General features: G+C 35.1%; 2 protein-coding genes and 1 pseudogene across 10 annotated transcripts in view; 2 read left to right on the forward strand and 1 right to left on the reverse strand.

The window, feature by feature from the left end:
- The window catches only part of LOC141457867 (uncharacterized), a 159,120-nt gene that overhangs the window by 91,900 nt on the left and 42,563 nt on the right, over window positions 1–24,657 (reverse strand). The gene's annotated exons all lie outside the window — the stretch shown is intronic.
- On the forward strand, window positions 1,511–3,388 carry LOC141458144 (serine/threonine-protein phosphatase 5 pseudogene; annotated as a pseudogene).
- Cad88C (cadherin 88C) overlaps window positions 3,558–24,657 on the forward strand; it is a 28,433-nt gene continuing 7,333 nt past the window's right edge. For 6 of the 8 annotated variants that reach the window (XM_074135181.1, XM_074135179.1, XM_074135176.1 and 3 more), the window contains exons 1-25: window positions 3,558–4,001; window positions 5,698–6,099; window positions 7,057–7,208; window positions 9,192–9,410; window positions 9,846–10,007; window positions 10,845–10,974; window positions 11,428–11,603; window positions 12,606–12,803; window positions 13,265–13,403; window positions 14,316–14,443; window positions 14,532–14,659; window positions 15,788–15,913; window positions 16,068–16,216; window positions 16,617–16,951; window positions 17,029–17,343; window positions 18,463–18,736; window positions 19,178–19,342; window positions 19,445–19,687; window positions 20,629–20,717; window positions 20,815–20,972; window positions 21,706–21,890; window positions 21,974–22,197; window positions 23,649–23,837; window positions 23,915–24,047; window positions 24,142–24,302. In XM_074135181.1, coding sequence (XP_073991282.1) covers window positions 5,904–6,099; window positions 7,057–7,208; window positions 9,192–9,410; window positions 9,846–10,007; window positions 10,845–10,974; window positions 11,428–11,603; window positions 12,606–12,803; window positions 13,265–13,403; window positions 14,316–14,443; window positions 14,532–14,659; window positions 15,788–15,913; window positions 16,068–16,216; window positions 16,617–16,951; window positions 17,029–17,343; window positions 18,463–18,736; window positions 19,178–19,342; window positions 19,445–19,687; window positions 20,629–20,717; window positions 20,815–20,972; window positions 21,706–21,890; window positions 21,974–22,197; window positions 23,649–23,837; window positions 23,915–24,047; window positions 24,142–24,302 — 4,374 coding nt within the window. In that variant the 5' untranslated portion in view covers window positions 3,558–4,001; window positions 5,698–5,903. Of the gene's footprint in view, window positions 4,002–4,298; window positions 4,720–4,833; window positions 5,317–5,697; window positions 6,100–7,056; window positions 7,209–9,191; window positions 9,411–9,845; window positions 10,008–10,844; window positions 10,975–11,427; window positions 11,604–12,605; window positions 12,804–13,264; window positions 13,404–14,315; window positions 14,444–14,531; window positions 14,660–15,787; window positions 15,914–16,067; window positions 16,217–16,616; window positions 16,952–17,028; window positions 17,344–18,462; window positions 18,737–19,177; window positions 19,343–19,444; window positions 19,688–20,628; window positions 20,718–20,814; window positions 20,973–21,705; window positions 21,891–21,973; window positions 22,198–23,648; window positions 23,838–23,914; window positions 24,048–24,141; window positions 24,303–24,657 lie in introns of those variants that run through there. The other 2 variants (XM_074135177.1, XM_074135178.1) reach the window with 2 other exon arrangements.

Consider the following 24,657-nt stretch of genomic DNA (forward strand, 5'->3'; position numbering starts at 1 on the left):
AATAGTTTAGAGCGAGTCTGTCTTGGCATTAGGTAAGACTCAAGAAGACTGTGAGGTTTCCTTTTGTCAGGTGTTTGTTTCAGTTTTTATATTTTGTGGTGAAGTGCCACTTCAGAAAATAGAGATCAAAAGCACTAAGGACACCTTGATGCTGATGCTTACGAGTTGGCGTTCACAATGATCCCTACAGTCCCAGATTTTTTCCCTTCGTGGTGAAGTCATGTAGGGTGTAGTTTGTGATCAGGGTTTCTCGTTTGGGATGTATGAATGAAATTAGGGTAACTAGAACTCTGTTCCCATTGGCGAGAACCTAGTAGCTGTTTTGAATGAATATTAAAAGAAAATTGGGTATGTTAATACCCAATACAAATCAGCCAATCTATCCAAAACTTTCGCTGAGAGATATTTACCAATCTCTTATTTTTTGCTTTCTTGTTTCAAGCATTATTCACCCAAAATTGGTTGATGAGTGGGATTTTTTGGATTAAATGGTTAAAAACCTATGATTGTAACGGTCATCTAGTCGAAATGAGCCTACAGATAAACTTTGGATTAAAAAGGCCTTTTTTTAAGCTAAAAACTAATGAAACGATTGCCAAAGAGGGTAGGAAATTACCAGATATTGACCTTTGATAACCAAATAAAGGTCAAACAGAATGTAGCAATATTAAGAAAGTTTAAAAATTTCTTATTTAATGGAGGAATGACGCTAAACTTCCCAAATGTCCTGGTTTGGAAGGGTATACTATTAGTAAGCATGTAGTGACAGGTTCAAGGTCATGCTGTGTAAAGGACCTTATCAGCACAACTAGGCCGGAGAATGTCTCCTAATTGCACGGTGTGTAGCATCACTATGGATGATTCAGTTCACAGAAAAAAAAAAATAGAACATTTTGTTTAAAACGCTATACCAGTTTCTGCAGACTTCTTTCCGGCATGAAGATATTTTACTTTTCAGCATCATCTAGATGTTACAGGCTCATCCATTAGTTGATTCATCACTTAGGCACTGAGAGTGTGCAAATAAATCAAATGGATCACAGAAAAGTGACTAGTGACCGCTACTTCCGGCTTTAAGTTAAATTGGCCGGATACTCCATCGACAAGACATTCTACCCCCCCCCCCCGTAACCCATACTCACTTTTATATTTTAAACAAGGAATCTGATATTGCCGTGGAAAACTTGATCAGGAAGTTCCACATAATTGCAATACTTTCCTACTCTTAAGGAAGAGGAAGCAGTAATTAATTAGAAGAGGAAGTCGTAGGAGTCTTTATAACAGATTTAAAATTAAAACAAATCTTAGGCCTTAAGTAGCACTGTTGCCAATCAACTCACCATGTACACTCTGTTACTAAGTAACGGTCAACATTATTTATTATTTTGAGGTGAATACGCAACTATTAAAAACAGTTATTTTATTTCTTTATTTATAATTGTACTTACTATTTTAGTGAAGGAGTGTTATCTAATTAGGAGAGTGTAGAATTAATTAGTTTGTGTTGGAAATGAGTCAATCAATAACATCTTTTGTTGAAGTGATTCACAAATTCCATAATCAAGTGCCGCAAATGTCCGTAAAAATAGAAAATAAGGCCGATAATGATTCTGGTCGTAAAAACATAAAACTAGCTGATAAGAATGTTAAGCCACAACAACCGCAAAACATCACTGCCCCAGTAAAAGCGCAAAAAGATAATTCAAAAGTAATAAAACGTAAAAAACAGAAACGGTTTGTACAGCCACCAATGTGGTCAAGTAGACCTAAAGCTGTTGCGGGCCGTCCGGGTGCGTTAGATGGGACAATGCGTAAAGAACGTCCGCCTCCACGACTAGCACCGCCACCTCCAGCACGGCCACAACCAAAAATTAAGCTTCCACGACCGTCACGCAATCCGCCGCCTATGGCTGAAGATGAAAAGGATACACTGCTAGAAGATGAATTCGACCCATATAAATTCTTGCAACATTTAAGAAAGCAGGCTGTAGAATATAATCAGGAAAAGAAATACAAACAACTAGCCAATCTGTTCACAGTTGCTATAAAACAATTTCCAAATAATCCAAGTTTTCATTGTAATCGTAGCTATGCATTTCAAAAAATGGAATACTATGGTAAAGCTTTAGACGATGCTAACAGAGCCATAGCAATAAACGGCCTTCACAAAAGAGCGTATCATCGGCGAGCGGCCGCTTATGTTGGTCTGGGCATGATAGTGAACGCTTTGGAGGATTTGGAAAAATTGATGAAATTATGTCCAAATTCTAAGAAGATTAAGTGTAAATACCTACATTGTCAAAACTCTTTAAACAGATGTATGTTTGAATCAATGGTCACTGATAACATGAGCGAGCATGAGGTGGAACACCTGTTCAACTATAAGACCATCAGTGTTCATGACAGCTACAAGGGACCTAGGCTGCGTACGGAAAAGTTAAACTCGAGTTTCCTGGCGACGTTAACGAAATACTTCCAGAAAGGAGGCGTCTTGCATAGGAAGTATGTCTACAAAATATTATTTGAAGTGGAAGTCTTACTCAAAACAGTTCCAGCGTTGGTTCCAATTAAAGTGGGTGGCACTGATCAGGCTCTAATAATTTGTGGTGACATTCACGGCCAATATTACGACTTGATCCATATTTTGGACCATAATGGTTTCCCATCCAACAAGCTAAAATATCTTTTTAATGGTAACTTTATTGGTAAAGGCTCTTTTTGCGTTGAAGTGGCCATCTTATTGTTTGCATACAAACTTACATTTCCTGACAAATTCTTCTTAAATAGAGGACATCACGAAACGTTGGCTATGACAAAGTTATTTGGTTTTGAAAAAGAGGTTAGCATTAAATATTCACCAACTATGTTTCAGATTTTTACCAGAATCTTTCAATGGCTGCCATTGGCGCATTGTGTCAACAACAAAGTCTTAGTACTACATGGTGGACTATTCAGTGAAGATGGCGTAACACTAGAACATATAAGAGATTTAAAAAGAGATTTAGAGCCTCCACAAGGTGATCAAAAGATAGCGGACATGCTATGGTCAGATCCGCAAAAAGAGACCGGTAAACAGATCAACTTACGCGGGATGGGCGGAATATTGTTCGGACCAGATGTGACTGAAAATTTCCTGAAAAGAAATGGTCTTATCTATATTATTAGAAGTCATGAATTGATACTGCAAGGCATAGCTGAACATCATAATGGTAAATGCATCACCGTATTCTCGGCGCCCAATTACTGTGACACTTACGAAAATAAAGGTAGCTATATCATGCTGACTGGCAAAGATTTGGTGTTCTCTCACGCTGTTGTCGAATCCCAAAGTCGTCCGAACATTCCTGCCATGCACTATGCAGACTCCATACATCGTATACTTAGTTAATAAATTATAAAAAGAACAATTAGTTTAAAATTTTTTGTAATTTTATATTTTCATTCTCTTTTAAAGGATGCTGTAAGTATTGCCAACGTATCTAATTTCTGAACAGAATATTTACTGAAAGTTCCAGGTTTTAGGTGCTGTGAGTCAGGCAATAAGTGGTTTAGAAAATGCAAAATATAGAGTTTTTAATGTATAGCTTGTTTAAAAATACGAAAAGTTAAACTACCAGTATCTCCCAAACTAATACATCATTGGAGTTTATATTATACACGCAAACAGGGGCTGGAATTATCTATACTTGTTCAAGTTGCCATAGTGATCCTGGTGAATGTAAAGCGAGGCCTAAATTTGTGGCTTGTATGAAGTACGAAAAGCTCAGCTGCCAGTCTTATTTAACAAACCAGTATCTTTGTGTTTTCCTATCTAATACATCTCAAGAATTTATGATAATATACTGATATGTACAGATGATTAAATTATTAAAATAATAAACAGATGATTAAAATGGGAGAAAATTGAAGTCAGCATGTTATTGTCGTAATGTTAAAACGAAATTTTAATACAATTTTTACAATTGAATACGAGAGCGCAAATTACACACAGTTAATAACAAGTAGCTACTTGTAGTAATAATTAATTTCTAAATAATAATTTGAGTTCTTTTAAAGAAATTTTATAATAATAAATAATGAGTGATAATGATGATGTAATAATTGGCTAGGCTAAAATATATTTAACTATTTCTTTTTGCATATATACAGGGTGCGGCGCCAAAATCTGGACAAAATACAAATGAGATTCCCGCCATTCTATACCACTGGTAGATGTCGCGATTAGCGTTCATATAGCTTGACGCATGTACTAAACCATCATAACCTCTAAACAGTCACAATGTTGAAACCAAATGCGGAGTATAACCGTACAGCCGCGATTATCGTAAGTGTTCGCGCTGGGCGCTCGGCGATTGAAATAATTCGGTTCTTCGGGTACCCGAGATCGATTGTGTATGATGTCATCGCGAAGTATAATGAGTCGGAGAAGTCCATCGAAGGTTTTGCTACACCGGCGAGAAAAACACACAAGAAGGAGCGCACATCATTCAACAGGCTCAGGAGCTGATTTTTGAAGATCTAGGGCAGTTGATCCGAAAAATGTGTGAGCGAAAAATTGTTGATGTGAGCGAAAAAACTATTCGTCGAGAAGGACCTCCGCTATAAGTCTTAAACAATTAAAATGAAACAGATGCTAACCGAAGCCGCCAGGACAAAGCGAGATGAATGCTGCAATCTGATTTTGTATTGTTTAAGAAACAACGCTGCCGGACGACTCAGGTATTTTTCTGACGAGAAAATTTTTACTGTGGATGCGAAAATCAATCGAAGGAATAACCGCTGGCTCACCCATGACCCTAAAGATGTCCCCATTGTTGCAAGAACGAAATTTACCGCGAATGTTCACGTGCTAGGATTTGTGTCGAGTGAGGGTGATGTCATGCTACTGCATTTCTTTAACAACGGGGAAAATTTAACAAAAGAAATTTATTTGCGTGTTGTGACAATTGTAGTGAAGCCGTGGATGGAGACTGTGTCGTCTGGAAAGCAGTATGACGCCCACACAAGTCATTTGGTGCAAAATTGGTTGTCGGACAACGTCGACTAGCTTTAGTCGAAAGAATTCTGGCCTCCCAACAGCCCAGATTTGAATCCTTTGGACTACTACTTATGGAGCGTAGTTGAAAGGGTCACTAACAAGTCCAGACATCCAAACGTCGCATCATTGAGAGCTGCTATTAAAGCGGCATTCGCCGATAAGGACCGTGTCACATTGAAGCGCGCCTTCACATGCTTCAGACCAAGAATGTAGGCGGTCATTCAAGGTAGCGGGGGATCTATTGAGTAAATGTGTTCTTTAGAGACCTTACAAACAATGTGGGTAAAAAATTTTTTGTAAACCTTTTCGATTTTGCAATCAAAAATATGTTTGGAAAAAATTGATATTTTGTCCGGATTTTGGCGATGCACCCTGTATTGTTATATAATGCAAATATATAACATAGTGGGGGAGAAAGAAGTTGGGATAAATTGATTTAAAAAATATGTAAATTTATCATACATACTCGTACATATGTACGCCTATTATTATCAAATGAATTAATTAGACCATTTGACAAGTTTCATTCAACAACTGCAAAAAGTGTTTTGGTTTTTCTTAAAACGTTTCATTATTCTTTAGGATACCGCACTTTTTTTAAACTAAATTAAGTAGTACTTATTGTTTGTATTATACTACTTATAAATTAATTGTTTCAGGTGTTCGATAGTTACATCAATCATGGATACACTGAATGAGAAATGATTCTACGAAGTCGCCTTTCACAAGTTTAGGCGAGATGTATCATTTAATTGACAACCTGGTCTAGACGATAACCAATGTCCAACGGTCGACTACCACCCCCGTTGAAACGGATACGATCCGGAGGAGGGGGTCTAGCCGTGTATTCATTAAATAAGATATAATGTTGCTGCCAGTTATAATAATACAACGAAAGAAATTGGACAATCTGTCCAAATGTAGATGGAAGAGCCTTTTAGTAGTGTTTGTGCTATTTACTAGCTACGGTAGCTGTCAAGGGAATAGACCGCCCAGATTTCTCATCGACGGACAGACGGAGATTGTGCTAAGATTGAAAGAAGGAAACCAATCACCAGTTGGTAAGTAAAACCTCTTCTATTACTGTGCTTAGAATCAGTTGGACCTTAATATGAATGACCAATTTTCGCTTTTATAGCAATTGGCCATTAACATTGTGAGATGATAGATACGGTAATCAGTTCATTTTTAACCACTAACCTTTTACTTTTAGTAGAATTTTGGGATAAACATTTTTTATTGATTAAGAAAAAGTAAATCAAACGACAACGATGAATATGTGCTAAGATGAATTTTGGCAAACAATTGTAAAACTAGTAGAGAGGAGGATAATCTTACATTTTCCTCTGAGTTTCCGAAACAATTTGCTCCTTGAAATTCAGTTTTCAGTGATAGAAAAATCCCCGTGGATAAGTAAAATAAATTTGATTATCTCTAATCTATTGTATTATTTTATTTATTTATTTATTTTTAAATAATGATTTAAGGCGCTTCAACATCTAAGGTTATTGGCGACCGGAGCTTTTTTCAGTGCACTGCCGGCCTCCGGACAGTGTTCTCTCGTTACAGACCACACTGTCCATCACCGGACAGTGAGCTCTAAGAAGCTCCTAGGAAGAGAAAATCTAAGGGTCAGCAGCTGGATTCGAACCCGGGACCTCCGCGTGGAAGTCCAGAATGCTAACCTCATAGCTAATCCCTTCCCTCCTCTATTGCATTTTTTTTTTTAATTAGTAAAATTTTTTATCACCAAGGAAATCTGAAAAAACTCTTTTCAAAAATGTTTTAATTATGTTTGGAGAATTTTCCAGCGCGTTTATATTCATTTCTCGTAATGGTATTGGAAAAACTGAATAAAAAAGTTTTCATTGGAAATAAGCTTTCCTCATTTATTTATTTAAAGCTCATTTTAATCAACCAAGTACCCACTTGAACCCTCATATCCCCCGGGAGTTTTAGGACTCTCTGGTAATTGAGCGGGCTATAAAATTTATTAATAGAAACATTTTTACTTACAGGTAGTTTAATCTATAGATTACGAGGTATGGATCCTGATGGAGATCCATTGACTTTTGGTGTTCGAGAATACAGTGGTTCGGATGTAATCAGAATTGAGAATTTAGGCTCAACGGAAGCAAATATCTACCTCAACAAAGAGCTGGACAGAGAGGTATTGTTCTAAATTTTTAATTTATTTTACTGGTAGGAAATATTTGGTCTTTCTCGACGTGGTTCAGGCCTTTGATCGAGTCAGGACTATTGTGGAAGTTAAAAAGAGCTCTTCCATCAACACTATCGATTACACTATCATTTCTTACTGACCGCTTCTTTAAAGACAAGTTGTGGATCTGCCTCTTCCGGCCACTCTCTGTCAGGACTGGTGTACCTCAAGATAGTATTCTCCGGACCGCTTCTCTATACTGTGTACATATCTGACCTACCAACTGACTCTGCACACACTGCTCTGCACTTACGCTAACGATACCGCAATTCTCTCTTCTAACTCAGACGCCACTTCAGCTTCCTCACATCTACAATCTCATCTTCACAAACTAGAACCCTGGGCCAAAAAGTGGAGAGTCAAATTCAATACTCAAAAGTGCGAACAGATAACTTTTACTCTGCATCGTAATTCTTGTCCCTCTATAAGTTTTAACTCAATTCCTCTTCCTTCTGCTAATTTAGTTCGCTACCTTGGGATGTACATCGACAAAAGATTAACGTGGAATCCGCACACTAAACTGAAAAGACTTGAACGCAATCGACGAAACAAATTACTGTTGCCACTAATTGGCAGACAATCGAAGCTTACCACTGGAACATAAACGACTAATTTACAACAACGTACCTAAACCGATCTGGAATTACGGACTTAAGCTGTGGAGTTCAGCCAAACTTTCCAATTCACAAAAGATCCAGAGTCCTTCCAATCAAAAATTCTCCGTCAGATTACGAATTCTCCAGTTTATGTCTCTAACTCCACCCTCCGTAAACGACCTCAAAATCTCATACGTAACTGACGAATCTAAATCTAAATATAGAAAATTGTTTGACTCTCTTCCATTCTTTACAAATCCTCTTTTTCAAAATCTTGCCTCCAAAACGATTCCAGATCGTCCTCCACTACGATTGAAACGCTGTTGGCCTCGTGACCAGCTTGATGGATCAGAGCAGTCAAATAATCAAACTAACATTCGGGATATGTGCTGCAGTTCTCTCTCTCTCTCCCTCTCACGCTCTCTCTTTAGTAAGATTCAATAATTTTCAACTTTTTTGGGTTTGCGCTAAATAATTTAAAACTCCTAGGGGAACCAAAATACAAAATATGAATACAAACCTGGTTATACATGCGCAGCAAGATAACAAGCTAACTTATAACAACACAAATTGCCTGATGGAACGACCATAGTTACAGCAGTACAAATCAAAGTTCTAATGTTTAACCCAACTGTGGTCTGTTATTTCAACTAGTCAAATTTAACAAATATTACATTTTAATCCTTTTATTTCAAATTGAATTGAAATTTCACTAAAATAAATGTTAAATTTTAAAATTCTTCCGTGATCTGTACAGTTTTCACTTCCGTTCAATTACGAGTATATACATTTCACAAACCAAGTACTATTTACTGAGTACTTTTCTCACACGAAACTTATTGTGGTCATACTTAATATACAATTCAACTATGTACATTTATATAAAATGAGTACACAATCAGATACATATTGTTATATCGACTGTTACCTAAGTTCACCTCACAGAATTTTATTTCGACAAAAGACTCAATACACAGAATCCACAAACAAAGGTTGGAAATTTATGGACGATTGCACTTCTGAAAACCTCTCTTTGGATATACTGATACGAGGTTTGTAATTCAGCCATGCAGTCCAACTGCTATCGATTACTATCTTATCTGGTTCATGAAATTCATTACCTTCTAGGAGCGTAACAAACCCTCCACATTGATCCTAAAATTTTTTTTTGTACAACTAATTAAATCTCTTCGCGTAAACGTCTCAAACTCTCTCATTGACAGAATATCCTCACTCACACTATCAAGCGTTGATATTTTCTAAGAGGGCGACCACCCTTTTAATAGCTTGCTAGAGCACCAACAGCATTACTTATTTATTTCTTTTTATTTTCCAGATGCGTGATGAATACATGATGGTATTAACATTGACAGACGGCCGTCTTGGCGATGGTAATTTCATTACACAGAGCATGCTACTACTTGTTGAGGATGTTAACGACAATGAGCCGATATTCAAACCCTATCAGAGTTCATTATCCATTCCTGAGGACAGCGGCCCAGGTATCCTTACCACACTGGAAGCGACTGATGCTGATGAAGGTCCTTATGGGCAGGTATGTTAGTTAATTAGTGAAAATTGAAATTGTCAGATTGGACAGTTGGTTTAAGGGATTGATCTTCAAAACCTGCACGAAAATACGTAAAGTTGTAAAACACCCAACTGTGGCAATTTTTTCCTATATAAGTTAAAATTGTTCGTTGATCCTGTTGATTCTTCAAAAAAAAAGACATCCACGAAATTATTTATCTGGATTAATGGTTAGCTCAAACCAGGGTTTGAGTCCAGTCAGCCTTTTAGGTGTTTCTCTTCCTAGGAGCTCTCTTGTATGTGCATTATTGTTACATCGTAAATGGCACGACAGAACATTGTGCAAAGGCTGGCAATGAAAAAAGGCTGTGGGTGCAAGTGATCCTCAGTTGTTGACGCACTTTTTGACAAAAAAAATCAACAATTACATTAATACTTAACTTCTTATTTTTCGTTTAAGGTTTACTATCATTTGCAAGAACTGGATAATGAAGAGAATCCATTCACGGTGTCAACTGTAAACGGAAAAGGAGTCATTAGATTGGTCGGCAAGTTGGATTACGAGCGAAAGTTTCTGTATCAGCTCAAAGTATTGGCTATAGACAGATCAAATAATGAAAGGGTTTGTTAAAATTATTTAGTTTATTAAATTTATTGTTATTTATTTCATTCATCTTTAAGATGTACACCTTCACCTAGGAAGTAAGTCAAAGAGGAAAAACTATAGAGAACTGAGCTGAAATTACTGCTTCGTAACATAGTTTTAAGAAAAATGGAGATAGATACTAAAATCTTAACAAAATAGATGGAAATAACATGCAAAAGTAACAAGACGGAGAAAAATTGAAATAAACAGAATGGAAATAGCAATTCATTTAAAATATTAGACGGAAATCTTAGAATAACATCGAAAAATTAATAGAAATAAAAAGGATTAGATTAAAAGAATTAAATGTTCTTTTTCTTTAACTTTGAAATATGCAATAGGTTTAAATTAGCTCAATCTTGACGGAGCTTACTTTGGATAGAGAATTCAAAGTTGGAAGAAGTCCTAGTTATTATGCTATTATAAATTAGTACACGTTTTAATTACAGTTAGCAATATATGTGTCATATTATTTAAAGGCAATTAAATTATCCATTGGTTAGTTAGTAAGTCTGAAGATCTGTCAAAATTGGTACCCCTTTAGAGCCTGCAGCTAGTTGAGAAATTGAAATACTCCACTGTATCGAGAAAATTCAAGGAGTTGACTATACCTCTCTAATAGATTATCTCATACTGAGCAAACATCTTTATTAGACAAGTTGTTATTGCATCAGAATGACCAGTCTTCACTTCAATACCACGATCCTGCTGGACAACAATGAACTGAGAGAACCAATTGTATTTTTTCCATTTTAATAATAAACATGTAAATTGATTATTGAATTAAATCAATCATTTTACCTTAATTTTTAGGTAAACACTGGTACAGCAGCTTTGGTTGTAAAAGTACAAGATGTTGAAGATCAGCCGCCTGAGTTTGTAGTTGTATCACCTGTAACTAGGCTTAGTGAAGACTCTCCGGTTGGGACGTCAGTGTTGCAAGGTAAAGGCAACTCCCTTGTCTTCCTCTGATTAAGCAGGAAGTTTTGTAATGGTAACAAATCATAGAAATAGTGTGTTCACAATTTAAGACCCCTTCCCAAATACAGCTACTCCCAACATTAAGGATTTTACAAAGTATCTCTCCCCCTATACATTGTAGGTATTTCACACTGAATCCTGTAGCTAATTTATTTACTGAAAGTCTTTGCGGTAGGCTTTCCTTAAGGATTGAATATGATATTATGTATATATATATTAAGCCACCCAACAGGTAAATTGACTTGGTCTTCTTTGCGTTGCTCAGTAATCCCCAGCCGAACAACAAAACCATTTATTGCCACTTTTGCCAAACTTCACCTTGACCAGTCCTTTCAAACAGAATTATCCAAACCATTTTTTGCCAACACTTTTCCAAGCCTACGTTAATAATAAGTATTTTTTTTTCTTTTTACAGTTAGAGCGATAGACGGTGACAGAGGGATTAATAATAAGATAACCTATTCGATTCTGAGTGGTGCTCAAGGTGTATTCGAAGTCGAACCATCTACTGGGAAGGTTTACACCCTAAAAACTATCGATAGAGAATCAATTATAAATAACAATAATGGAGCTTTCATTTTGGAAATTCAGGTAGTTTTTATTGATTGTAAAATATCGAAACAAAATAATTGAAAAAAAAAATCGTAATTTTACGAGATAAAAGGCATTCCTTCTGAGGAGTGTTAATATTTATTTATCACTTAAGTTACTGTTCATCGTTCTTGATGACTGATTCATTGATCCAAAAGAAAGCAAGATTATTGCATATTTCAGTCTTAATGTTTTGCCATTTTTTTTACCTAAACAGTCAGGACAGAAGACATACCAACCTTTGCTGTTAAAATGTACACATTATATAATATATTTGTGTGTATATAATTGTCAAAAAGCTTGGCCGAAAGTTTAGAAAAAAAAAAAGTATTATGACTGGAATTGGCAATAATTTTCTTCCTTTTCGCTTAATTTTCATGAACAGGCCAACAACTTTAAATATTTGGGAGTGTATATCAGTTTGGATGGCACAGTTAAAGATGAACTCCATGTTAGGTCTAATTTATCAGGAAGGTTATACAAAGCCATTAAAAAAAAATAATCTTCAGCCAAAGAGATGTATCAAAAGAAACAAAGCTAAAAATATTTGATGGAATATACTTTTCAACCCTTACTTGTGGATGTGAGTCTTGGGCCCTCACGATAAGTTGTAGACGCTTTTGTTCAATTGGCGGAAATAAGTACCCTCGAAAAGCGGAATGTAAAACAAGGAGGTTCATGTTAGGAAATACCATTAGAAGCAATTTAAAGATATGAACCAGTAGCGGAACGAATTCGCGAACTCATATCTTAAGAATGAAAGAGATGACACCCGCTAAAAGTGTGTAAATGCTGAGAATGCAAATTTTCACAGTAATGTGATACAAGTCGACTTGTATCGAGTCGGTAAAAAGTGAAGCTGATCCGCGCTTATGGTGCTTATTCCATAAAAATTGAATGAATATTAGTTGGATTATTCAATTTTAAAAATAGACTCTCTAAAACCTGCAAAACACTTTTATTTATTTTTTCTAGTTAATCTACTTAATTCATCTGTTACAGGCACGAGAAGAATCCCGATCAATATATCCGCCGCCAACTGCACGAACCGAAGTGACTATAATCATAACAGATATAAATGATGAAAAACCAACGTTTAGAAGTAAGAAATATACATGTCAAGTCAACGAAAATGCGCAAGCCAATACGCCAGTAACATTTCTAACTCCGGCCGTACCCCAGGTTTATGATCATGATCAGGTAGGTGATCCTTATTAAGAATTATATTCTTGATGATGTATTTTAAAAGCTCATTGTTAGAGAAGGAAGCGAACAACAAACCTTCTACAACTTGAAAGTCATAAGGCAGAAAAGTCATATTCGGTTGTCCGATTTGTTCCCAAACCTCATTGTGGCTTCCTCTGTTGTCATCTAAGCTAATATCAAATGTGAACTTCCTATGACTTTTCATTGGACCTAAGGTTTTTCAGAGAATTTACCTTGGATTGGACTACAAGTGATCCTAAGAATCTGCGTTGAAAATAATCCAGTTTAAGGAATATGTGTTAAGACTGAAAATATGGCCTAATTTTTGTTTTTCTACTCTATACGTACTTTATTTGGATTGTCTATTCATTAAGTTTGCAATATTTTCTTTTGTTTTATAGAATAGATGCATAAAATGTTTATAAAATTGCTAATAGTGTTTTGCACATTTCCAGGGCAATAATGGGACTTTTGAAATGTATTTGGAAGAAGACAACGGGATATTTGAAGTGACCCCCCACCGTGGTATCAACGATGCTTCATTTCTTATCAGAGTTAAAGATCCAACAAAATTAGATTATGAAAAAATTAATGGTATATCTTTTTTTATTTTAAGCACTTTATTCTTATTCTTATTATTTTTTTTAATGATTTAAGACGCGTCAACATCTAAGATTATTGGCGCTCGGAGCTTTTTTCAGTGCACTGCCGGCCTCCGGACAGTGTTCTCTCGATACAGACAACACTGTCCATCACCGGACAGTGAGCTGTAAGAAGCTCCTAGGAAGGATTTTATTATTATTATTTCCTGCAAGAGGTAGTTGTGGGGTTTTACGCTCCCCCGGGGGTCGATGGACAGCTAGTCTCATCGGAGATCCTGCAGCTTCTGGACGGATAGGAGACACGGCGAGGTAGACTACTTACCTAACACAGTTCTTAAAACCGGCCATGGATACTTTAGTTCGTATCTTGGCAAAAAGGGGTATGGTAGCCACACAAGATTGTATTTTCTTCGGGGATTCAGCTCACGATGATGCGTATCATACCTTCTTCGAATGTGAAAGATGGGCGGAGAAAAGAGCAAGGCTGCAGGAAAGAACTGGACCACTTTCACCGCACAACATAGTGGATACTATGCTGGTTAGCCTAGGACCTATGGGAGGAAGTTTCCTATTTTGTCTAGGTCTATGCTGAGGACTAAGAGGAAGGAGCTAGACCGTCGATAAGATCTACGCGGCACACAGACAATTTGCTAATTTACAGTCCAAGTTGCATTCAATACGAGGCTCCACCCTGAAAAGTAATGCTTATGGCGGTTCCGGGGTGGACGTTACGCCTGAAGAGGGGTTTTTTTAGTGGGTAGAACCCCACACACCCAGTCTTAATCTGGAAGGTGCCTGTGACATTTTCCCCTTCAAAAAAAATATGATTATTAGTCATTATTATTATTATAGTAGAATCGTTCTTATGTATGATTTTGTCTATTTTTGTTGTTAAATTTTGCAGTAATTAATTTCACACTGATCGCTAGAGAGACTGTGCCAAAAAATGCTAAATCTAGTTCAGTGCCTGTTACTGTTTTTATTAGAGATATGAATGATAATTTTCCAGAATTTAGCAAACCACTTTACGAGGTAAATTTAGATTTTTTTTTTTAATAATCATAAATTGCTAATATTTTGAATTATTCTTAATATCTCTGACATGCTAATCAAATTTTAGGCATCTGTACCTGAAAATTCTGGACCTGGTACCACCGTAGCTATAGTTTATGCCCGTGACATGGATTCAGGAAATTTTGGAACCGATGGAATTCGTTATACAGGTCTTGGTGGAAGTGTTGCTGAATTGTATGTATTTATTCTTTAAAACTTGTTTTTCTTCCTTAGTTATTTAGAATTATCACTTAACAGTTAAGAGGTAGAAGACACTTAATGGATCCCGAATGACTTACCTATTTATGAATTTTGCTTTAAGTGGTCGGACATTTTCATACAGGATAACTCTCATGTCGTCGATATGTGGGCGTTCCTGTATTTTAACCTCATTCGGCGTTGCTCCACATAAATACTATTTCTTCTAGTACATTTCTTAATTAAAATGTATCTCTAGAAACCTACCAAACAAAAAATGGTCCTCTAAAGTTGTAGGTCTTAATTATGCATATGACTTTAGTTTTCTTTTTGGGCTTAACATTTCTTATCTATGGTATAAAATTGACAGAGTGTTACAGTTTTCATCTCCTGTAACAATTCGACGATGAAAAAAATGATTTTTTTTTTCGTGTCCCATATAATGGGGTGAGCTACAAACTAATTCGGCAACTCTTCTGTCAATGCTATTCAGCAAAATCAAAAATTCCAAACTAATAATCGAATTTTTGCATCAAGCCAGTATGTTAACAGCAGATATCTTGAAGATAAGGTGAAATTATTTATACATGAAATTGATATCTTGTTACCCCGTTTTTGCTTGTTTACATTTTCATCTAAGTAAATATTATTTAATTACAATTAGTATTTGTTAGGGTTAAAGGGGGAAATCACAAAAATAATACTATACACAAACAACAACACAATATGTTTATTGTTACTTATTGTTATAAGTATTATATTATAAAAAAAGTGAACACATTTTAAACATTAAACTTAACCTTAAGGGCATCAACATTCAGCACAGAATATAACAAAAGGAGCGCGTGACAACTACTCCCTCTACCCCACTCTTCCAATGGTACCAACCGAGACTTGCTGAAATACTAAATAACTCGTATTTTATTTCCTAACAGTATTAATCAAATTAACCTAACATCCGATGAAGAATCGTCTTGAGATACAAGTTATTATTATCTTTAAAGAGAATTATATATACATATATATTATATAATTATATAACATTATAGATCATTATATATGTATGTATAACATTATTATATAAATATGTTACATATTTATCAATATTATTACATTTTTTTACAGATTGTCCTTAGATCCTGTAACAGGTGCGATTACAATAAAAGCAGAATCGCCTATTTTTGACCGGGAACTGATTGCTAAACATTATTTAACAGTAGAAGCACGTGATGATTTGGGTGTTGGCAACAGGTCAGTGATAAACGTTATATACTTGTCAAACAATAGGTTTGGAATTATCCACATTTGTGATCATAAATAAATAACGGGGACAATAATTGACATTGTAAGTCACACAAACAATGAATCTCAAAAGATTATTTTTTTTTTTTTCTTTTTTTCCCAGAAATACAGTACAGTTGGTAATAAATATCGAAGATGTAAATGATAATGCACCACAATTTTTACAAAGCAGTTACGAAGCTAGACTTTTCGAAAATGATTCAAATTTTGAAACTCCACTTTTTATTGAAGCTAGAGATGCTGATCTCAACGGTAAAAAGTTTAGCTTATTTTTTAATTTGCTTATTTTTTTTTTTAAATCTAATTTGATAAACACCGCCGGTTAATAGCTATGTACATCAAGTTGTAAACAAACCCAAATTAACCTATTAACCTTCTCATAAAACTAGTTTGTGAATTATTTATTTACATTCGAAATAGATCAATTATCTGGTGGATCAGATTCTGTGGGAAGATGTAGGAGTATTCAACACTTCTTCTAACTGATTGATTAATCATTAAGAAATTTGTCTTGAGGATGTCTCGTTGGATGAGCCTTAGATTAAGATTGGGAGAGCGTTTATCATCTTTTTTTAAGGAAGACTTATAGGAAAAGCAATATATATATTTAGGAGTGAATTTGGTTTCAAAGAAAACTTTTTTATCACAACAGGTACTAGAAACAGCGAGATCCATTATACTATAATTGGTTGGACGGAATTGCGATCAAATTTCACCATTGATCCTGTCAGTGGAGAAATGCGACCAAAAGCGCCAATTGATTTTGAATCGTTGATCAAAACACGAAGAGATCACGGCAGTAGAGAAGGATCGTTATCAATAGCTTTACAACTTCGAGCAGAAGATGGAGGCCGTCCTAGTATGTCTTCCACAGTGATGGTCACTATCTATCTGCAAGATGTTAACGATAATCCGCCAATATTTGAACAAGCTTTGTACAGTAAAACTATTACCGAAGATATTCTTGGAGGAACATCCATAATTAGGGTGACAATTCTTTAAATAGTAAATTAAACCTTCTAATAAGCTTAGATTTTTTTTATAATCCACTTTAAAAATTGTAGGTCATAGCACACGATTCTGACGGTTCAAAGCCAAACAACGAAGTTGCATATCGTATTTCTGATGGTGCAGAAGATAAGTTTGTGATTGGTGCTGCAACTGGTATAATAAGTACGGCTTCTGGTGCAAATCTGGATCCAGATTTGAGTGAACCAAAACAGACTAGCTACCGATTGACTGTTATAGCGTTGGATGGAGGTGTTGGAGAGAGTAGAAAAACTGCAACTACCACGGTGGAGATTAATGTCACAAACGTTAATAATAAACCGCCGATATTGAACGATCCAGGAACTATAACAGTTAGAGAAAATTCTCCAGTAAGTATAACTGGAGTCAATACCCTTGGGGAGGGGAAAAAATGGTCAAAAAATGGAACTTACCCATTAGTCTAAAAATACCCTAAATTTAAAATATATGTTCCTAATAGGACCTGTTGTTATTCCCAGCCAACCTTTCTTCTGTAGGGAATCAAATTAAAAGCAGCCATAGTTCTTGAATAATTAACGACATCTTCAATCAGGCTACATTATTCTCGTCGCTAGAGAATCTTGCATAATATTTACAATAAATAATTTTAAAATGGTTAAAAAATAATTATTATTTTTAGTAAATGATGGAATAATACAATTATTTGCAACTTGCGCAGTAAAACTTGTAGTAAACTATTAGTTACAGATAGTTTTAGTGTTACCAAGGCAAGTGACTTTATTGTGAGTAAAACTACAAATTTATAAATTAACAGTTTAAGGTTATAAAAAGAAAACTGTGAACACTCACACACTTTCGACGTTGTAACTTATACTGGTACAAATTTTGAATTTTAAAACACAATATTTAATTTGAAAATATTCAATTCTTACTGACATTGACTGGATTTCAAAGTTGAACATTTTGCCGAAATAACTCTTTGAGAGAACCTAAATTCGTACTCAATAAATGTCCTCCTAAAATGACCTACGAATATTAATGTATAAAATTTAATTTATGTTTAAAACAAATCGTGAGAGGCCACTTCCAATAGTAAAATTTTCGTTAAACTCTTGATTTTTAGCTACACGTTTATCCCTCTTTTTGTAACTTATAAGAAATAGGACCTTCGTTACACTAAAAAGAGGGGACCCTATCAACCACCATCCTCCAGAAGTCCAAAAAATCTAATCAAGTTTCCTGGGGAGTGTTTTTAAAAAACTTGGAAGACCACCAAGAGTACGTTGGTGCGAATAAAGTTTAAAGATATTCCGTAATTAAGGAAGCCGATTAAAGAAAGCAATTTCGGGAATCTTTTTTTGTTTTTTTTTAAATTGAAAAATACATTTTGTAAAACTCAATTTTTGAAGTAAACTCAATCTTAAGGTGAAACCCAGATTGTGTACAAACTATAAAGTAAGCATGAATGATGTTTAACAATTTTTTCTTAAAATTCATTTCATTTGCAGGTTGGCCATATTGTCGGAAGATTAATAGCTACAGATCCAGATCCAACTGCTAGACTGCGTTATTCAGTAGATAGTACAGGCGTAGAAGGAAGAACAGAGGAAGGGAGGCTAGTTAGAAACTCCGAAGTGGATTTACTATCACTTTTGGATTTAGATGCTACTGAGGGAATTATCAGATTAGCCAAACTATTGGACAGAGAAATAGTGGAAACAATTAAGCTGCCAGTTCATGTACAAGATCTGGGAGCACAAACGGGTATCCAAATAGCTTCAGGTAAGTCTCTCTTGCAGCAATTAGGCTGACTATTTAAGCGTCACTGTTTTTTGCTATACGCCATTGGATGTAAGTTTAGCCTAGATTCCAAGCCGTCCAGTTTTACTGGATTAAATCTACAGGATAAGAAGTAGTTTCCTTACAAAGTTAGAGGCATTCATCTCACCAGAGCTACTTTTATATCAAACTAACAATCTGCTTAGATAGATGTGAAGAGATGTTAATCAAAATTATTTTCTCATAACTATGGATGTAGAAAGAGTGTTTCAGCGACAGATTCAATAAGATTGCTGTTAAATTTTTAGTAGATCGTGTAAGAAATTAAATTTCTAACATAGTCTGGGTTTGTGGTTGATGATGTTTGGAATAATTCAATCTTATGGTAGGGTTTGGGAATAGGTGGAGGCATTAATTAATAATTTTCTATTAATATTTTCACAGCAATATTAAATATAATAGTAGAAGATGAAAACGATAACAATCCAGTATTTAGAAAGCCATTTTATCGAAGAACTGTAACTGAGAATAGCCAGAATGGAATTAATATAGCAAACATTGTAGCTGATGATGCTGATAAAAATAGAACAATAACTTATTCTCTCCAAGGTTAGTAAATATTTTTTTTTTAAAGCAAGAATGATGATTATTACTTTTATTAATTGAGGCAAATTGCAAGATTTATCTCCCCTTTTTTTTCTACTCCTGTAGGAACACACAGTATTACTGATCTAGTCCACTTGGATTCTGCTACTGGAGAATTGCTCGTAGGCAGCAGAATAGATAGAGAACAGTTACCATGGTTAAATTTAACTGTAAAAGCTACAGATTCTGGGATACCTCCTCGTTCTTCTTTTGTAGATATTTTTGTACAAGTTTTGGATGAGAATGACAACAATCCATATTTCGTTACTGAATTAAATAATTTAACAGTCTTGGAGAATATTACCATTGGTAAGTAAATTAGTTTATTTGATTTAATATATTTATAAGATAAAAAAAAAATAGTGTTCAACTCCGTCGCCATTTAAAATGGAATGAGGAAGCTCATTATTTGTGAATCAATGCAATCTACACTTGTAGATTACCTATTTTAGTGTTCAAAATTCCGTTCCATCATTCCTTTATAGAAGAGACAGTTTAAAAACTTAGAATACTAGAGCGATTTTCTCTTACAAGAACCAACTTATAAATTTTGCAATCAAAACTTGGTAATTTTACTAAATGTTAATGGACTTTCATTTATTAAAGTTCACTGAGGCGCCACGGTAGCCGAGCGGTAAGAGGCTAGACCCGTAAAGCTAAGATGTAATGTTGGTTTAGTGGGTTCGATTCCCAAGGTCTAAGCCTTGGATTTTATTTAATGGTTAATATGAGAAATTTACAGTAAAGTATGTTTGCTAGTCGCCTCCGTCCACGACACCTAATTTGCTGGTTGGACGTAAAGCCCGCCTCGAAAAAATAGGCAATTACTCTACTTTAATGAATTTCACCAAAAATAAAAGGGCTTTTGTGAAACACATGAAGATCCAGAACTCACTCATAAGATCAACTTTAATTAAAAGATATTCAAACAAAAAAAAAACGTATATCTTTATCAGAAAAATCGGATTACGAATGCTAAAAAAGTAGTTTTCAAGTGATTTTCACATTTCTTCCGCCCAAAATTTTAGCAACATTAAATTTTACCAGATACGTAAAAATGCTTTATACTTAAGTAAAATGACGTTTTTCTTGGACCACCTCATAAGTCTAACCATCATAAACGAATCGAATACATAATAAATCGAAATCAATCACAACTTAGAGAGCTAAAAGAATTTTTAATTTTTGTACTTTTTATTTTTACTTTATCTCTTATACAGATAATAAATTGTTTGTTTGGGAATTTTAAGGCAGTGAAATAGCTAGAATAGAAGCGGCCGACGCGGATTCTGGAGATTATGGAAAAGTTACCTATCTTCTAGATAGAAGATCATCTCAAGTTAGTATTCTTCTTCTAATGTGTATTTCTAATCATTTGGATTTTTTTTTTTGCTTGCTTTCCATTGCTCTAACGCCTTCATTTTTAAATATTTCAGGGAAAATTCCAGATACATCCTGAAACTGGAGTGATCAATGTAACTGATCAATTGAACAGGGAAGAAATAAGTTCTTACATGCTTATTATTCAAGCATGGGATAATTACCAGTTTGGATACGCCAGTGGCGAAAGTAGAAATGCTTTTAAACAAATTATGTAAGTAATTTGTGGATTTTTTTAAAATATTATATTATTCTTTATTTTCTTTAAAGAGATGCTAAATTGTGTTCGTAAAGTAAGTCTTTTGAGTTCGAAAAAACGTTTTTAGTGATTCGTTTGTTGAAAGGTGTTAGCTAGCTTGGGGATCAGGGAAATCGTTTCTATTAAAATCCTCGAACAGAAGGCTAGCCAGCTTTTAGGCCGCCTTTCCTTCCTCAAATTTAGCGCCTAATTTTAGCTTTGACAAATCCTTGAAAGTCAAAATTGGGGCAAAAAGACTTGGAAAACATAAATCATCAATTTTCACGAAATACTTGCAGTCCAGGGTGGAAGATTGGACTAAGATGAGATTGGATGTCTTCTTTGAGTTTCTTACTTCGTGCAGGCGCTTGGTGTCTCGGAGGATCCGATCCTCAACACAGCCTTTTTAGACATCTATTTTAGAATAATTTAATATTCGAGGTGGTAGTATTAATGTCCAATTACGTTGAAAACATAACTAGATGGAATTCTCAGAAAAAAACAATCTGGTAACCTTGAAGTGAACTTTACTGTAAAGGTTTCTCCAAGTTGTTATAATTTTTACAATTCCAATACCTGCCCTTCAGTAGTCCAAAAATTTTCTTATATATTCTTGTATTTTAAGGAAATTTTTGAGCTGCAGACGTAAATAACTGTATGGAGGGTGGGAAAAAATCACACCAAAAATTTTGTTCTTCCAAATTTCTAGGGTAACAATTATGGATGTTAACGACGAAACTCCTCGCTTCACTCATCTTCCAGAAAGTTGTGTGGCCGTTACAGAATTCCATGAACCTAGAGACTCAATAATACTGTTAAAGGCTACGGACTCAGATGATCCGAGTACACTGAATGGCCAACTAGCTTTTTCAATACTAGCTGGAAATGATAAAAGTAAGCTAATATATTTATCGTTAAATAAATATATCTGTTCATGATGTTCGAATATTAACCATTCAACAATTTATTCTTTGTAGAATTGTTTGAATTAGAAGCTGTAGACGCTTGGTCTGCACGCCTGTTGAGTGTAAGTTCACTAAAAGGGCGATATGGTAATTACTCTTTAACTGTACAAGCTGTAGACCTGGGCACGCCTCAGAAATCGGCCATAGCAAATCTTGATATCTGTATAACAGATTTCAACGATAATGCTCCAGTATTTGTTAGCCCACCACATAATACTACGATAAGAGTCCCGGAGGTAAGACATCCTTTTTTTACTTTGATTTATTTATCGTTGGAATGTTTGGAATCTTTTCTTAAATAGAATTACTGGGTAATGATTAATGAAATAAATGCACTCCGCATCTTTAACTCGTTAACTTAGACTCTCTCCCCTACTACTTCTATCTCATTCCTCAACCGAGGTGAAATTCTTGATAAACTTGCAAAGGAAGCCACCAATAGTGGGGTAATGACTAATTATAAATTACCATACACCGATATCAAGTGCATACAATTGGAAAAAGCAGCACTACAAAAAATGGCCAGACAGATTAACAGTAATGGTAATAAAGGGAGATTCTATAAAACTGGCAGATCAGTTACCTAGACAACCATGGGTTCAAGGGAACTGTCACTAATAAATGGGTTGTTACGACAATAAGCAGGCTGAGAGCGAACCACGCGGTGTGTGGATCCGTATCTTCACAGGATCAACAAAAAGGTCCTCTCTCCTCTTTGCGTAGATTGCAATGAGGAGAAGGATTTCAAACCATATAATAATGATATGTCCACGTTATGTTTGACGACATATATACAGGTATTTAGATGCACCATTTCGCTACGAAGACATAATATTCTCCACCAACATCTGTGTGCTTAAATCCTGTAGCAGAGCTAGCTAAGAATTATGAGTGTATTTAAAAGTTATAGCCGAATTAGAATGAATGGAAGAAAATGATTAGAGAAGGATTACGGTGATTTTAATTTCGGTTAAGCTATGAGGATGGCAGGAATATAGAGTACTGATTCAACCATTAGTTCTAAGTTTGTAGGTAAATAGTTGTATATAGTAGAGGGATGAATGTGTGAAGCGAATGTATTTTTAAGTAGGAATGGAGAATGAGTGATATTCTAGTGATAAGCACCTAGACGATGCTGGCTGTATGGCGAAAGCCAATGCCAAAAAAAGCCAAAAAACAAAGGATCAACTTATTCCGAACCACCTCATAACTTTAAACCAAAATACAACAAGAAAGTGAAGAATCAATTGAGCAAATAGGTACTTCCGTCTTAGAAATTCTCTTTAAACTCGATTTTAGCAAAAAATTGAATCCCTTCAATAGTACACAAAAAAGATAAGGACCCCAAAATCACTGCAAAATTTCGCTTTAAAGGGAATCTTCCACCCTCTTCTTCCAGAAGTAGTAAACCTTGATCAAACTTTTCGACACAATTTTTTTTCGAATAAAAAAAACTTCATTCTCTGGGGACCACAAAACAAATTATATCAGGTGAAATCTCGAAATCGGATAAGTAGCATGATTATGGTGCCCTCTCTTACTTAATAGAGTAAAAGAGAAGGCAAACATTTGTGGAATACCGGTCTGCATAAATCACGATTGTTTATGTGATCTTTATACAATCACCCTAGCAAAAGAGGAAAACTTATAATCAATATTTTAAAGTTATAATTCTGGTATTTTCCAGAACGCTACAGTCGGTAGTATGATCATCACCGTGGAAGCTGTAGACAAAGATATTGGACAGAATGCGGCGGTCAGTTACAAACTGAAACAAGATCTGACTGGAGACTGGAAAACGTTCACCATAGAACCGCATACAGGTGTAATCACTCTGCGCAGCCCATTGGATAGAGAAACGCAAAAAGTTTACCAAGTAAATTACTTAATAAAGTAATTTTTTGAAGGTAAAAACATTACATAAAGAGGATTTCTGTTTTTTTTTTTATACAGATTCGGGTTGAAGCCTATGACCACGGCGTACCGACACCATTATCATCAGATCTGGATCTTACCATATATGTCAGGAACATTAATGATCATCAACCCCAGTTTTTAGTGGAAGAATTTACCGTGAATTTCACAGGTTTTTACATTCTTAAAAATATTGTAAATAATTTTCCATAATTTTAATAATTAAGAATAATTTTTGATTAATTATTTTCATTTTTTTTGAACAGAGCATGCTGTACCCGGCTCAGAGAGAAGGCAGATTATAGAGACGGTGGACAGAGATGAGGTAGACGATCTTGATGACCCTCCAACGCCTGTCTGTTATTATATCATTGCTGGCAACGAAAATAATTATTTCAATATTGAACCGCTCAGTCATCAAATAATGGTAAACAGATTTTAACGAGGCATTCTATTTTTAAATAAATTTAGCATTACACTGGGATCGATCTAATTAACTGATTGTAACATCATTACCATTATTTCCTTATCTTAAACACAACCCGTGATATCATTTCCAAAGATGAACGTAAAAAAAAATCAACAAAATTGAAATTCTCTTCTATAAAAGTAAATTAAAATGAGAAATGGAAGGTTAAATTTTAGTAGTATTCAAATTCCTTTAAATTTCAAACCTTTATATCTCTCTTCGTATTGTTCAGATTGCTATGAATTCTTTTCCAAATCTCACAAGAAAAGTTTGCTCTATAACTGGTTTGAATTGCAATATTTTAGTGATAATA

This window comes from Rhodnius prolixus, unplaced genomic scaffold (genome assembly GCF_049639745.1).
Source record: "Rhodnius prolixus isolate KJV_2025 unplaced genomic scaffold, Rpr scaffold_5, whole genome shotgun sequence".
NCBI classification, from domain to species: domain Eukaryota; kingdom Metazoa; phylum Arthropoda; class Insecta; order Hemiptera; family Reduviidae; genus Rhodnius; species Rhodnius prolixus.